At 39.7% G+C, this 16,680-nt stretch overlaps 1 protein-coding gene and 1 pseudogene across 1 annotated transcript; one reads left to right on the top strand and one right to left on the bottom strand.

The window, feature by feature from the left end:
• The first annotated feature begins 6,290 nt into the window (after positions 1 to 6,290).
• On the top strand, positions 6,291 to 16,528 carry XRCC2 (X-ray repair cross complementing 2). The gene is made up of 3 exons (XM_006920659.3): positions 6,291 to 6,392; positions 7,298 to 7,379; positions 15,493 to 16,528. Exons 1-3 carry the CDS (start codon positions 6,291 to 6,293, stop codon positions 16,233 to 16,235), a joined length of 927 nt encoding a protein of 308 aa, XP_006920721.1. The 3' UTR covers positions 16,236 to 16,528.
• On the bottom strand, positions 8,110 to 8,228 carry LOC112469986 (annotated as a pseudogene).
• Positions 16,529 to 16,680: the final 152 nt, after the last annotated feature.

A 16,680-nucleotide genomic window follows, 5' to 3' on the forward strand; every position in this document is an offset into this window, starting at 1 on the left:
TTTGTCTCTAGTTATTTGCTCTGAAGTCTGCTTTATTAGATATTAATATATCAACTCTTTCTATTTCATCAAGTTTATGTTTGGTAATAATGTATGTACTGATTTTCTCTGAATTCCCTCCCATAAAAAAGAATAAATATTTTTTGCTTCTAAAAGGAGCAATTTCTTTCCTTGTGATATGGATTCCATCCATCCCATTTTTCCTCTTCGAGGACATTGCTTGTGCAGATATTCCTACTCCTATGGTCATTTTCCCCTGTCTTCTGCATCTTAAATCTTTGCTACTAATCACTTCCGCTGGTACCCTAAAATAAAACAGTAAACAAACAGGAAAACCTCCCTAGTCACATGCCTCTCCAGCCCCGTTCGTTCCTGTACTGTAGCACAGTAAAGAGTTGTTAGTCCTTTCTGCCTGCACTTCCTTATCTCCCATTCACCCTTTAGCCACTGAAATCTGGTTTCTGTCTCCACCCGCCCCCTAAATGTACTCCTGTAAGGGTTGTCGAGACCTTTCAGTTTCCACAGGGAGCGCTCAACTCATTCCCAAGTCCTCCTGCTAGACTTCTCACAGTCGATCATGTAGCTCCTTAAAACGTTTTCATCCCTCAGGCCTCTAAGGACCTGCCTCTGTCGAACTCAGGACCAGAAGGAACACAGCCGAATGTGCGCTTCCTGCAGGCAGGGTGTCAGGAGGGAGGACCAAGCTGATCATTGCGTGTTCAGTTCCCGCTCTTAACATTGCCTGTTAGAGAAGTCCCTCCTCCCTGGGGAAGAGAGACCGAGAGGACTGAATTCATCACAAGAGCTTTCTCGGGCAGAGTCCCTCCGCACAAGGGACAGTAAGCATCCCACTGGCATTCAGCTGCTGCAGTTTTGATTCGGTGCTTTGCCGTCTTTCTGGGATCTTGCATGCAGTTGATTTTTCTGTCTAATGAAATTTTTGTGTTAGAGAAGTCCCTCCTCCCTGGGGCAGAGAGACTGAGAGGACTGAATTCATCACAAGAGCTTTCTCGGGCAGAGTCCCTCCTCACAAGGGACAGTAAGCATCCCACTGGCATTCAGCTGCTGCAGTTTTGATTCGGTGCTTTGCTGTCTTTCTGGGATCTTGCATGCAGTTGATTTTTCTGTGTAATGAAATTTTTGAAGCACAGTCTGTTATAATTTCCTAATGAAATGTTAAGTATGGATGTAATGGAATTACTAATTCGTGGAGTGTCCTAAATTTAAAATTTAGTCCTTACAAATTCTATTAGAAATTAATGCTGTTTAAGTGGTCAGGTATGTATAGTAATTTTTGCTTGACTTTTTATGTATTTTCCTTTTCCTCTTACAGGATATTAATTATGAAAGCAACAGTCCTTCAGAGAATATACTTAGAACCAATGGAATTTCTCCTGATAGTATTTGAATAACGGTTGTCTTTTCCATGTAATTTAGACAAAGCTTTATTGAAGAGCCAAGCTTAGTACTCTGCCCTGAAAGGAAATTTAACTTTCACAGTGTCACAGGTCCTGCTCATTCCAGCTCTTCCTTTCTCTGGGCTATAGTCCACATACATTTTGCCTAAAGTAAATTTCCTCTTTATATCATTAGTGAAACTATTAAGAATTGTATTCAATTCGTAGATGGAGATCCAGGCCCATCCTAGGGCAGGTTTGGGAGCGTGTGCTTTAGCATACTTACTTCTTTTGGGAGCCCTTCACACTTAACCGGTTTGAAAGCTTGCTGCTGGGGTCCATCTGCAAACATTTAATCATAAAGGTCAGGGCAAATGAGCCTTTGTCCACGTAGATTTTATACGTACATGTTTGCCTTAATGTCATTTATTTCTGGTTAATTTGATCTTTAAGCACTCCTTCCTGCTCTAGTGTAAGCTTTTCCAAAACTAACCGATGTTCAAAAACATTTATGTGACGTGTATTCTACTTCACAAGCATTGAATGTATATGATTGCCTCTTAAATGGACTTTGTTAGCGAGTGTTAAGAACCTTGATGGTAGCCATAGGAATACTCGTGGCCTTTTGTTTAATGGACGTTTGTATTGCTTATCCAAATATATGAAAATCTAAACAGTTTGCGATTCTTCATGCTCTCCATCCTTCCCCACTTCTACCTACTTATGCCCTGTTTACCTTCAGTTTACCAGGCAGCTACTAAGTTTCTGCCAAATGTAAAACATTTTGGAATTGGTGGCAAGCCAAGGTAGATCCCTTTTCCTTTTAAGTGTTTACATCCAGATGAGGGAGACAGGCCGGTAATGTGCTCTTAACTGTAGTAATAGCTTCATGGAAGGAGGTGGCCTGGAAAAGTGTGTAGAATTTTTGTTTAGTCTAGGCCTTAGGGAATTTAATGGGGAGGACAGGGAAAAGACATTCCAGGGAGAAAGAAAGAGAGTGTTTTGCTATCAATGCTCATTATGTATGTACCTGGAAACGGTGTGCTGAATTCTTCATTCAGAATTAGAGTTGCCTCTCCCACAGACTGGAACTGGCCATCTCTTTCCCGTGTGTGTTTCTGTTGTGGCACTTACAGAACTTTACTGTACTTTCTAACCCTCTGACTCTCCTCCATCACATTTTTCGAGGACAGGAGCCGTGTCTGCTACATCCCTATATCCCCAGCGCCTCACTCAGTTTCTGGAACACACTTGGCTTGCCTGGAATGTTTGCCAGTGAATATCTGTGTAGCTGAGTGCTGTCCCTTTTGTAGACTGTGTACTTGCCCCAGCAGCGATGCTGCCGGTGAAAACATTTGGGGCTCTTTGGTTTAGAGTGAGTAGTAACAGAGGTGGTTGAAAGAGGCCAGATAATTACTCAGACAGGACCTCAGATGGGTTTCATCTTCAGCTTGGTGTGTCCAGAAACTGTTTTGTCCCTGTCTTCAGATTTGATCGGACTCGGTGATAATTGACTCAGGCTGTGTAGCACAGTAGAATTTTAGGCTTTGGGAACCAAGAGATCTCAGTTAAATTTTGGCTGCAGTGTCTACTAGTTTTCTCATCTGAAAAACAGAACGGAAACTAATAGAACTAATGAGACAATTAAAAAAGAATGTATATAAATTATATACTGCTGTTTCCACAGTAAGCACAAATAGTAGCAATTGTTGATCACTATTGTTATGATAATAAAACTTAGCAGATACTGATTTACAAACTAAATGTCAGCTCTATTAATTTACAATATTTTTGAATCTACCAAATAGACCGAAATTATTGTGTTCACTCTGTGTTCTTTCCCAGTTAGGAAATTTGGCCTCAGAAAGACTGCTTAGAGAATCAAGAGAAATAGATTAATTGTGTCAATGGCTGCCATCACCACGCCCTGATCACCTGATGCGGTCATCTTCCGGGAAGGGGTTAAGCTGTCCTGTCAGCAGAATTTACTGGGTTCTACTCACTCTGGACACTTAACAAACTCTTCTCTGCCCTTCGGCAACTCCAGATTGACTAATTACTTCTTTCAACTCATTCCTCAAATGTGGACATCGTTAATTTTAATTTCTGTCATGATCAGATTTGTGTCAGATTTTGGGGGTATTTTCTGCTTATGTTTGGAAGATATCTTGTCTCAAAGTGGCTTCTACAAATTGTTGCTATTATCCATCATCCGTAGGATTAATTCTAAGGGTAAATCTGTTTCAAGGTTTGGGGAGTTACTTGCACCCCCTTTGTGCACGCTGTTTTTGGCATTGTAAAACATTGTTTTAAATAGTCTCGATGGGAAGTTTCCACCTTTGAAAATAAGTATGATCTGTAAGTGACAGTTGAAAGTCAGACACTGGCAGGCGAAGTCGGCCAGTTTGGTAAGAGGAGAGGCACCGGCTTAGTCCAGGAGTCGTGTCAGTAAATAACGTTTCCTTGAATGCTGTCTTATGAAGAGTTCTCACAGGGCAGGGTTCTGAAGCATTCTGAGCCACGACAGTAAGAGTGAACGGTCGGAGTAACTGCCCAAGTTAATCCTTCTGATGAGAATGGTGGTCACTTTTATAGATGCTTTAAAAAACATATTCAGTTGTTTCACATGCTCCATCTTGTCCATGAAAGTTTCTGTCTTCAAGCTGTCTTCTGACTCTCAGTCTTCCAGCTCAGTGGTTCTCATGCTTTTCGGTCTTGGACTGCATTACACATTTAAAAATTACTGAGGATTTCAAAGAGCTTTTCTTTATGTGAGTTATATCTGTCAATGAAACAATGAGAAATTTATTTACATTCATGTACAATTAACAATAATGAACCCATTGAATAATACTATAAAAATTTTTATGAAAAATAGCTTTCTTTTTCTAAATAAACAACAACAAAAAATGTAGTGAGGAGTGACAGTTTTACAGCTTTACAAATCTCTTTAATATCTGGCTAAATAGAAATTAAGTGGGTTCTCCTCTTTTGTATCCAGTCTCTTACTATATATATGTTGTCCAGTTAAAGTACGTTAAGAATATCTGACCTCATAGATACATAGTTGGAAAAAGGAGGAGTATTTTAAGATCTTTTCAGATACTAGGCCAAAATTCAACAAGTACTAGTTTTCCTTAAAGGTAGTTGCAATATAAAACATAACATATACGTGAATTTTTCAGACATTAAAACTCATGGATCTGTCTTATACATGGAGTGAATCTTTTATGTGTAATCATGTACCGGTCATCTGGAAATACTGGTTCATTAAGTTCTGCAGATTTTTCAAGTACTGACACATTTTGTTAAATGTCCAGAAAAATCGCATTTGTTAAAATCAGCGGCTTCACCAAAAAGGATCTTAAGTATTGGGAAGCTAGCTGTGAAGCTCACAGTGGAGGGTAGAAGTTTTCCAAAGTTCAAATAATAAAAGTGTATTCCATGAAAAAAGCATCCAACTGACTCACACAATTGCTTTACCCAGAGAAGAGTCATTGCATTTCAGTTGGGAGAAGTGCTTTATCTGCGTGAGGCTGGGGAAACCCAAAGACTGCCTTTACTTCAGATGCCAACTGCAGAGTTCGGGGCCCCAAGAGCACACTCAAACACTAATTGCAAGTTTGGGGTCCCCAAGACCACCTTCAGGTTTAAGAATTCGTTAGAAGGACTCAGAACTCACTGAAAGTGGTTCTCTTCACGATTATGGTTTACTGCAGTGAAAGGAATCGGGTTAAAAGTCAGCCAGGGGGAGAGATGTAATGGGACGAAGTCCGGAAGAATTCCAAATGTGGGCTTCTAGTTGTCATCTCCCCATGGAGTCGTGTGTGACAGTGTGTGACAGTGTGTGACAGCGTGCCCACCAGGGAAGTGCACCTGAACTTCGATGTCCAGAGTCATTATGGGGCTCTGTCATGTGGACAGGGTAAACTGCCCAGACAGACTTCAGCCTCCAGCCCTCTGGTACCAGAGCTGACACCAGAGTTCTGGCCGACCCAAAGCCCCCACATCGTTAGACTATCTGGGTGGTTCAAGGCCCCTAGTAAACAAGGACACTTCTCAGGCAGGATAGTCCCAGAGGCTTAGACACTATCTCCCAGCAGCCTAGGGCAAAGGCCAGACCTCTTTTGTCAAAGTTAAATTCTTTATTACCAGTATGTTTTCCCGAGTCATCACAAAGAATATTTTAAAAAGTACTCGAGGGTTGCTATTCAAAAGAACAAGTAACTTTTACCGCCTTTTATGTAAGACTGTTTTTGCTTGTAGTGGGTTTTTTACCCGTGAACGCTGTGTGCTAATAGCGTTTGGTGCCACGGCCTTGACTGTCCCGGGTGCCCGCAGCTTTAGCCACCGTTGCTGTTGCACTGTCTGTGCAGGTGGCAACAGTGAAGAAGACAAGTAGCATCTTAATGTTTATGAAAATAGTTTCGACCTGGCGCAGGCCCTCAGCCTCCCTGCTCCAGCTCGCACCTCCGTCCTTCTGTAGTCGGCAGTCTTTGCCTTGTTTTATAATAAGATCTCACCTAGCACCTAGACCACAGGTTCAGGGCAGGTTAATTTTCATCTTTGTCGTCTCCATTTTACCTGCCATAGTGCTTTGTACATGATAGAAATGCAGTAAATATTCGCTAAATTAATGTGTAGAGCCTTTTCATCACTTTAGGAAATCTTTTTAGAACTTTGGCTTCAGTTGAAAAAAACACAAAGAGTGGACTGCTCTTCTTCCCGTTTGTGATATGCTCTTTTTTCTTTTGTTGTGTAGAAGGGTTGTCAAATCTGTGCTGATTCCTAAGAAACTTGAGAATCAGCTTTGATTACATTTCCCCCGCTGACATTTAAATCAGTCACCCGAATTCTGCTTGCCGTCACCCTAACTTCAGTCTGGGTGCAGGCATGCCTCCTCCAGATTCCTGCCACAGACCCCAGCCTTCTCTCCACATCTGGTTTGAGTCTCAGGTCCCGACTGGCCTCCAGGACGATCTGTTTGAAATTCCGGTAGCGCTAGCTCATACTTACATAGCGCTCAGCACTCTTAACACGGTGAATCCTCAGCAACCTTGTGAGGGGGCTCCTGTTTGTTATCCTCACTTTACGGATGAGAAACCTCAGGCTCAAAGAAGTGACCCGCAGGTCTGGGTCTGGAGTCCTAGCCATCTGCTCTGCACTATCTAGACCGCTTCTCACTGCGTCACTTAAAATTCCTTGCCCTCGCTGAGAAGCCGGAGCGCGGGCTCCTGAGCGTGGCGTCGGAGACCTTCTGTGTTCTGACTTCCTCTCGCGCGCAGAACTTCGTTATCTCCTGCCGCTTTCATGCTGCAAGCTTAGCAATTCAAATCTGCTTGTAGTTTACCTGCATGTGGTGCTTTGTATAATCCCTGCGCCTTAGCTGATGTCCCCTCTGCCTGGTATGCCTGCCTATGCTCCATTTACCTAACCAATTCGGTGGGAGCTCCACAAGGAGGTTTTCTCCATCTTTTTCCTTTGTCCCGTCCCCCCACTAGATAAGGAGCTGACAGTTTAATGGAGAGAAAAATTAAAAGCTGATATCTGTGTAATAAGTATAAGTTAGTGAGAAAGATAATTATAATGCATAAGGAGGGTAAATACTTCACAATTAGCTGTTTGGTCCTATAGTCCAGACTACGCTACCACTTCCTCTGAGGGCAGGGGTTCTCTTTATGCCATCGCTGTTTGTTATATAAACAAAAAAAAATTTTCTGAATACACGAATATAGCTCTTCTCCTAAGTTATATTTCCTATTGTATAATTTCTTCCAAATCTTCAAAATTATGAAAAGTCCTTTTTATAGACTTTTGGAAAATTATAGAAGTGTAGATTTCTAGGGTTTTATATTTTTAAATAATGACTTTTCCTTCTCTCTCTCTTTTTTCCTTTGAAGCTCCTTGTCCGACTTGAAGGGAGAAGTTCCTTAAAAGAAATAGAACCATGTCTGTTTGCTGATGAAGATTCACCTGTGCATGGTAAAAACAATCTCAAACCAAAATATATTGTCATAAATTACGATTTGTAAAACAAGTGTTTTTTCATATATGTTCACATACTCCTAGCAAGAGGCTTTATAGGGTACACTATAAAATGAAAACTGAGAAGCAGATCATGACAGCACTTTTAAGCCTTCCTTATCTATGTCAGATGAGATGAAGTTTGGCTTATCTACGGTAGATCTTCAAAATTAGCATTGACCTCTTTTATCCCAACACAGTATTTATGAGAATTTTGTTATATTTTTTATCCTTTAGAAGTTGGAGAATCGCAGGAAAGTCCTTAGGTACCTTCGTTCTGTTAATATTTCTAGAGTAGGGAAAATACATACCTAGTTGTTCATTAGAATTTCTACGGTAGGGACAAATTTGCAAAGAAGGTAGTATGCTTAGGTTGTTTTTTCCTTTCTCTTTTCTTTTTGAATGTAACAGTGTTATCGAAGTAGAGCTCACACACTCGAGTGCACAGTTCAGGGATCTTTGTATCCACACGGCTGTGCAGCCATCAGCACCATCGCTTTCAGAACATGTTCCTCACCCCGAAGAAACTCAAGCCTGTTAGCATCACGCCCCGTTTCTTCCAGCAGAACTCGGCCCTAGGCAACTGCTAATCTGCTTTCTAACTTCATAGATTTGCCCCTTTTTTTCAGGCAAAGCAACCCTTGGTTGACCTCGTCAGTTTACAATCCCTTATTTTTTTTATTTTTAACACCTACAGCACCTGGTCTTCCTAGGTGGTCTCCCATCCAAGTACTAATCAGGCCGGACCCTGCTTAGCTTCCGAGATCAGACGGAATTGAGCTTGTTCAGCGTAGTGTGGCCTTAGACTAGTTCATTCCTTTTTATTATTGAATAATACTCTATTGTGTGGGTATGCCACCTTTTATTTATCCATTCATCAGTTGATGAACATTTGGGTTGTTTGTAGTTTTTGGCTGTTATGAATAATGCTATGATTATTTGTGTACAAGTTTTTCTGTAGTTATGTGTTTTCAGTTCTCTTGAGTAATAGCCATGAGAGGGACTGCTAGGTTTTATGGTAATTCTTTATGTAACCTTTTGTAGAACTGCCAGACTGTTTTCCAAAGCAGCCGTACAGTTTACATGCTACCAACAGTGAAATGTATGATGGTTCCAATTTCCCCACATCGTGCAAACAAATGTTTTTGAGTATAGTGACTTCCCAGGGAGTATGCAGTGATGATGTCACTGCGGTTTTGATTATATTTCCCTGATGGCTAGTGATGTTAAGCATCTTTGCATGTGCTCATTGGCAATTTAAAATTGGGGTTTTTTTTTTGAGTTGTAAGAGTCCTTTATATATCTTAGATACAAGTTCCTTATGAACTGTATGATCTGCAAATATTTTCTCCTATTTTGTGGGTTGTCTTTTTACTACCTTTATTGTGTCCATCGAAGTACAAAGTTATTAATTTTGATGAAGTCTAATTTATCTGTTTTTTTCCCTTTTGTTGTTTATGCTTTTGGTGTAGTTAAGAAGCCATCGCCTAAACCAAGGTCAGGAAGATTTAGAGCTTTTCTAGTTATTGATTTCTGTTTTTATTCATTTCTGATCAGAGAACATCTGTGATTTCAATCTTTTAAAATTACTGAGATTTGTTTCATGGCCAAACATTTGGTCGATCTTAGAGAATGTTCCATGTGCTCTTGACAAAAATGTGTATTCGGCTAGTTGGGGCCAGTGTTTCATTGATGTTTTAGTTCCAGTTGGTTTTTAGTGTTGCTCAAGTCTTCTATTTCTGTGCTGATCTGACTAGTTCTATCCATTATTGAAAGCGGGCTATTAAAGGTTCCAACTATTATCGTTGAATTGTCTATTCCTCCTTTATCTCTGTCACTTTTTGATTCACGTGCTTTGAGGCGTCATGTATTACTGGGCACAAATAAGTTTTTATTATATCTTATTGATGGATTGACCATTTATCTTTATAAAATGTTCTTTTTCACCTCACATACATCAGGATGGCCACTACCAAACCCAGAAAATAACAAGTGTTAGTGAGGATGTGGAGAAATTGGAACCCTTGTGCGTTGACAGGATTATAAAATGGTGCAACCACTACGGAAAACAGTACGGAGGTTCCTCCAGAATAGCTACCATATATCTCAACAGTTGCCCTTCTGGGTATATAATGTATCCAAGAGAATTGAAAGCAGGGCATTGCAGAGGTATGTGTGTGCCCGTGTTCATAGCAGCGCTGTTCATGGTAGCTAAGAGATGGAAGCCAGCCAAACATTCGACGGATGAATGGATAAAAATGCAGCATGTACATTCGATGGAGTATAATTTAGCCTCACAAAGAATGAAATCCTGACACATGCTGCAACATGGATGAAGCTTGAGGATGTGCTAAATGAAATAAGCCAGTCACGAAAAGAAAAATACTTGCACGATTCCACTTGCATGAGGTATCTAAAGTAGTTAAATTCAGAGAAACCAAGTAGAGTGATGGTTACCCAGGGCTGGGGGTGAGGGTGGAGGGGGTCGTTCGACGGGTACGGAGTTTCAGTTTGCAGGAGGTAAAAGTGCTGGAGATCTGTTTCACAGTAACATGAATATGCTTAACACTACTGAACTATACATTTAAAAATGGTTAAGATGGTATATTTTATGTGTGTGCCTTTCTTTGTCTCTAATCATTTTTTTCTAAAAGTATGTTTTGTCTAATAATAGCATAGCTGCTCATCTTTCTTTTGGTAACTGTTCGCATGGTATATCTTTTTCTGTCCTTTCCCTATCAACCTGTTTGTAACTAGGAATGTAAAGTGTGCCCATTTTAGACAGCCTGTCGTTGGATCATGTATTTTAATTCCATTCTGCCAATCTCTGCTCTTTTTTTTTGTTTGGACTGTTTAATCCATTTATAGCAAATAATTACCAATAAGATAGTGTTTATGACTGCCATTTTGCTTTCTGTTTTATATATGTCTTATGTCCTTTTTGTTTCTCTGTTCTTCTTTTACTGTTTTTTTTTTTTGTGTTTAATAGCTATTTTGTAGCATACCAAGTTAATTCTTTGTCATTACTTTTACTTTTTCAAAAAAATATCTTACTATTAGTTGTCCTGAGGATTACAATTAATATAATAATTTATGACAATTTAGTTTAGATTAATACTATCTTAATTTCATTTTATAGTATTTTATAAAATACTATTTTATAAAAACTTTGTTACTGTTGTCTTCATTCCTTCCTTCTTTTGTGCTGTTATAAATTACATATTTACATATTGTATGCCCATAAACATTTAAAATTATTAATTGATATAATTGAAATTATTACTTAAGGCAGTTGTTTCTTAAAACAGATAAAGTTACAAATATAAAACACATTTATACTATCTTTCCTATTTACTCATCTAGTTACATTTACTTGCACTTTATCTAGTTACATTTACTTGTATTCTTTATTAACTTTGTTGGATTCAAGTTACTGTCCACGGTACTTTCATTCAGCCTGAGGAATTCCCTTTAATATTTCTTATAGAGCACATGTATTAGCAAATAAAATTCTAAACTATCAATAATAAAATACAAATTTTATGATCAAGTTAGACAAAAGATCGACTGTCTTTCAATTCTCTCTATCACAAAGGATATTAATAAGTGGAAGCTTATGAAACTGATGTTGAAATGTGAGTATGCAGCATAGCTTATACATTTGAATGTTACATTTATAGAAACTTCAAAAACTCCATCTGTTCAATCACTAACAAAGTTTACTTAAAACTATCGTAGATCTTGGAGCTGTAAAACTAGTTAAATGAATACTCACTGGAGCAATAGCGCACGTAAAACTGGGATTATAAAGATTACTGATCAACAGCAGTAATTTATCAGAAATTATAGAGAAGCTCAGGTAGAAGCAGTAAGAGATTTAGGGGTTATGATGTCTCTAAGGCTGTTGTAAAACATTTTTCAATGCTTTTTTGGATAGTAGTTATTGGGTACCATATAACAATATTTTACCTCTTTGGTACTGTAATGATTATAATCTGCAAATTTATCTATTATACAATTTGTTGGTACCAAGATGATGTGTTTTTGGCTGTTTTTTCTTTTCCTTGTTTTGAAGGATCTTTAGTATCTTAAACTCACCGTGGCAATCTGTTATCCAGACCTTTACAGCATTCCATTTGTGACAGTAACAAGACTTAAGCCATCCAGATTTTCTGATTAGTTTAATTCGTCAAGTGCCAAGCAGTAGAGAGTTGTTGGTTTTTTTTTTTTTTTTAACTGCTCAGTACTTGTTGTCATACTCAGTGCTTTGACTGGGCATGGGTGTAATATTTTTAGCAGCTCATAGAAACATGAGCTAGTGTCTTCAAATACACTGAAAATGACTGTGTCCCCTCTATAAAACATGTTTGAACACACTTTTTGGTCTTATAAAATTAGTTGTATAAAATTAGTGAAACCGATTTCAGTTAATCATTAAACATATTTGCAGGGAATCTAGTTCAAGGACCTTATTGATCATATTCATATGTAATTTGCAAGTTTGTACATTTTGCTTCCCCAGTTTTTATAAATTACTTTTTTTTTTTTACCTGCTTTGCTATTAATCTGTAAAAGGAGAAGAGTGTTTTATATACCTGATAACCTCTTAACCAAGGCCTTAACCTTCGACTTGGCCTCAGTTGCATTCGTGCGGAACCAAAGATCTCAGGAATCCATATGGTCCAGCAGCTATTTCTTAGTGTGTGGTGTTTTAGAAACCCGCGTCCGCTGGTAGGAGAGTGCTCACAGAGTTATTCCTTCTCATTACACGGAAGGGCGTTTATGAGCACCACCCCTCTCCAAGAAAACATTTGGCAAAATTTTCATTTTTTCCCTATTCTGAGAATTCCAGATATACCTCACAGTTACCCTCTCACCAGGGCCCTGTGTTTTTATCCCTGTGGACTCCCCTCCCTTACACCTCGGGATATGGTACATTTTTCTTAAATTATCTTCATTTAAATCTTCAGCTTCATAGAACTGCTATTGAATTTTTTCTTTTTTTTTTTACTTTTTAAATGAGTATAAACCATTGTATTTTTTTTTTAATTCCTTGTGCATTCCCCGACTTCCTAGAAGCTGGGTGATCTTTGATGTTACTCTAAAAGCAGTGACTGCTCCCTGCAGTGCCTTTTCAGTCTGCTGGTATCTCAGTTTTTGAAGTTTGGTTCATAAAATAATACTTATATGAAATGTGCTTTTGCAAACTACACATTTACTGCTGTTAGGTCACTATCCAGTGAGAGATCTGTTTCCTACCTCTCCCCTGCCATTTTTTGTTTTTAGAACTTTTCTGCTGCATTTAGTACTATTTAGTACTATTTCATTTTCTTGAAACCTCATTTGTACTCTGTTGTTTTCCCTTCTGACTTTTCTGTTCAGTTTTTGTTTCATCTGACTTCTCTAACTATAGTGGTATCCCAAGAATGGAGTGTTTGCCCTTCCATTTTTAATTTGAAGGTTATTCTCACCTACCGAAAAGTTTCTGTTCTCTATTTCTGTGTAGCTTTCTCCCAGATTTTTGTATCCAGCCTCTAATTATTGTCTTGAATCTTAAATTTTTGTGGCCATAGGACATTTTTATTTTGTGACTCCTAGAGCTACATTTCAGCATACCATTTTGAAAGCTAAATTCATGTTAGGATATTTATGTGAATTTGTGAATTAAAAACCCTTACGTTGCTTATGTATTATGTATGTGAGAAGAACTTCTAAATCACTACCCTTGCCTTCTGAATCTGAGGGGGGCTGACGGCCTGACAGCAGCTAAGTCTCAGCACAACTTGGGGGGATGGACAGCAGGTGGGGGGCTAGAGTAGCACTGGACAGTTTATTCCTGTTCTTGCTTCATCTTCTGTTTTAGTCCCTTGTTCCAGGCCTTGCTCCTGGGCATTCACACTTGCTGGACTCTGCCAACCAAAGGCCCCCCCAACTTCCTGCCTGTGACTCCTTACCAGATCTGCTTCCTTTCAAAACTCCACAAACCTTGAACCTTCACCAAGTCAGGACTTCGCTGTTCATTCTCTAGTTGTCTCTCAAGAAGTTCTTAAGAAAGTAATCTGATGAAGTGCATTCAGAAGATAACTTTGTTTTGTGCTCGGAATGTGGCATTCAAGTCCCAACCTTAGGGCCGCTGACAAGAGACATAACCAAGTCAGAAGTCAGAATTACATAGCAGGATGAGTGTGACCGCGGAAGATGGTAAAGTTTGCTTCTCTTACCTCTGCGTTGTTAGGATCAGGTGAGGTGTGAAGAAGCCCCTTTTCGTGTGTAAAGTGCTGTAGGAAGGTCGACTGCTGCTGATCAGCCTCTTCTGCCTGCTTTTCTGGGGAGCAGAGAGGGAGCATTTGGAGCAGTTTCCGTGTGGTCCCTTCATTGTGTCTTACAAACCACTTCAGCTTAATCTTGCTAAACTGTTTTCAACTTTCCTTCACTACCATTAATATTCTGTCAACGTTTCTTCATCCAGTACATGTAATTTATGCTCCTTCTATAATATAAGGCAGTAAAAGACTTATCTGGGGGCAGCTTAGCTCCTCAGTAATAACAGTAGGAGAGAGAAAACTGAACGTCTACGTTGAATAGTTTTAGTCACTATGTTAACTTTTAATAAGAGCACCTATGAACAATTGTTAATGTGAAAATAGTTTCACTCCTTGAAGCTGGAATCTTTTTGAGGGGGTTAGGGAGTCTCTTTAATGTAAATTTTGAATCGCAAATTGTATGTGAGATTGTAGAAGAAACTAGCTGAAGTTTTATACTACCTAAATATGGTGTGGGATGGCAACTTGCTAGATTTCTTACGCATTATTTGTGAATGTTCCAACATATAATGGTTTATTAGTAATATTAGGAAATAAAGTAACTGGATTCTCAGACTATGTCATGTGTCTGGGACCTAAGAATTTGCACTTCTAACATGGTGTTTTCAGTTTTGTAGTTCGGCCATAAATTAAATGGCAATAGTTTAAGCAAGAATTGGAAGGCCATTGTTGAGAGCGAATATTGAACAGCTCTGGAGGCAAGACAGTTTCCCCGGGTGTTTAATTTGTGCTTTCCTGGATGAACGAGAGTAATTGGAACCTATATAGGAGATTTGGCGTCTTCAAAGTGCAGAGTAGTTGACTTTGATTTATAATGCCAGGAGAAGAATTCGCATGCAGATGTCATCCTGACTGGACAGTTTCAAGAGAGATTCATATAGCAAAGAGTAAGCGAAGGCAGTTTGGAAACGTGTAGACGTGCCTGTAAGAGAAGTCCAGCCCGGTGGCTCACCAGATAGAGGCTCATTTTCCTCATGTCAAGAGCGGTCTCGAGGCAGGCCGTGCATGGCTGGTCCTGGATGCCATATTGGGATCCAAATCCTGGGTTCCTCTTGTTCTCTGCCCCACCCTCCTTAGGGGCCACCTTTCTTCCTTCTTGTTTCAAGGTAGCTGCTTGACTGCCAGAGAAGGAAGTGGCAGAGCAGTGACACCTGCAGCCAGAAAGCAAAACTTAGAAATCCCACCAGACATCTGTGTGTGTCTCATTGTTGACAGCTAGGAAACCTGGTGAGTCTTCTTTGCAAAGGAGACTGAGAAAAACAATTTTTAGATTGAGCACGTCACCTTCTCCAATTGGATTTACATGTCAGGAAAAAGGAGAGAATGGACATTGGGTGATCAGTTACCAGAAATAGTGTGCACCATAGTAATCAATAGAGTTTTGAAAGGCCCTAGATCTGTGGCACTTCAGTCTTAACTCTCCTGTAGCACCGGTGTGAGTGTGAGTGTGAGCGCACGCACGCTCATCCCAGGTGATTCCCTTAGGCCCCGATCAACGTTGTCATTCACTTTTTCAAATTTCTTTGATGTTAATTAGTAACTGACTTCTTTCTCAGAGGTGAAATTTAATGACTTACTTTTAATTTCCTTATTTATGTATATTTGCTTATGGCAAATAGATTTGGTTATTTTTTTTTTTACATTCCAGTAAATGGCTTTCAACACTTTTGCAGTTGCAGACTTTTCACTTTGTAGCCTAGTATTATTGTGCTGATGCATTTTGACTGACATTTTTAAATTTTACACAGGTGAGATTCTTGAATTTCATGGTCCAGAAGGAACAGGAAAAACTGAAATGCTGTATCATTTAACAGCACGATGTATACTTCCAAAATCAGAAGGTGGACTGGAAGTAGAAGTCATGTTTATTGATACAGATTACCACTTTGATATGCTTCGACTTGTCACGATTCTTGAGCACAGACTGTCCCAAAGTTCTGAAGAAGTAATAACACACTGCCTTGGAAGATTGTTTTTGGTGCACTGCAGTAGCAGCACCCAGTTACTTCTCACACTTTACTCACTAGAGACCGTGTTCTGCGGCCACCCCTCCCTGTGCCTTCTGATCTTGGACAGCCTGTCCGCCTTCTACTGGATAGACCGTGCCAACGGAGGAGAAAGCGTTAGCGCACAGGAGTCCACGCTGAAGAAGTGTTCTCATTTCTTAGAGAAAGTCGTGCGTGAGTATCGCTTGGTTCTCTTTGCCACGACGCAGAGTCTGATGCAGAAGACCTCGCATGCGGCGGCCGGGCCTTCCTCCGCCTTCAGCCTCCTGGGCGCCTGCGCTGGCGCTGGCGCTACCGCTGCCGCTGCGGACTTCCGGCCCTACCTCTGCCTGGCATGGCAGCAGGCGGTGCAGCGCAGAGTGTTCTTCTCCAGAGATGATTCGGGACCCAGGAACCAGTTTTCTTTAGTCTCACGTCATTTAAAAAGTAACAGTTTAAAAAAACATTCTTTTATTATTGGAGAAAGCGGGGTTCAGTTTTGTTGATACGTATCGGAATAGTCTTGTAGGATATTATGTCAGTTTAAAAAGTCTTTAATAGGCTAAAGTGATTCGGTTATGAAATTTTAAACTAAGGGAATTGACAAACCAGTATTTCCACACAAAATGGATTTCTTATGAAGTAGTACAGTAAAACCTCAGAATATTCTGTTCCTAGGTCATTGAAAGTTAATCAAAGTGACATTAACAATTAAACTGTATAATAAGCTTGTTTTAAAACTAAATAAATAATATACATATTTCAGCCCAAATAAAATAGACTTTTATAACTTCGCACATTTCCGTGACTCAGTGACATACTTACTGCTTAAAGAAGTTTCAGTGCATTTCCAGGTTCTCCTACGTAGCTCCTGTAGGAAGCTGTGACTGGGGACAGTATTTCTGTAGAGCGATTGTTTCTATAAAGGGGATGAAAACAAGGAACCTGCCC

Source organism: Pteropus alecto, unplaced genomic scaffold (assembly GCF_000325575.1).
Source record: "Pteropus alecto unplaced genomic scaffold, ASM32557v1 scaffold48, whole genome shotgun sequence".
NCBI lineage: Eukaryota > Metazoa > Chordata > Mammalia > Chiroptera > Pteropodidae > Pteropus > Pteropus alecto.

Excerpts from the sequence above, each read along its gene's own strand:
- XRCC2 (XM_006920659.3), top strand. The coding sequence starts at position 6,291 with ATGCCTCCTCCAGATTCCTGCCACAGACCCCAGCCTTCTCTCCACATC. Across the intron at positions 6,393-7,297 it reads ACGATCTGTTTGAAATTCCG|CTCCTTGTCCGACTTGAAGG; the intron begins GTAGCGCTAGCT and ends TTTCCTTTGAAG. Across the intron at positions 7,380-15,492 it reads TGAAGATTCACCTGTGCATG|GTGAGATTCTTGAATTTCAT; the intron begins GTAAAAACAATC and ends AATTTTACACAG.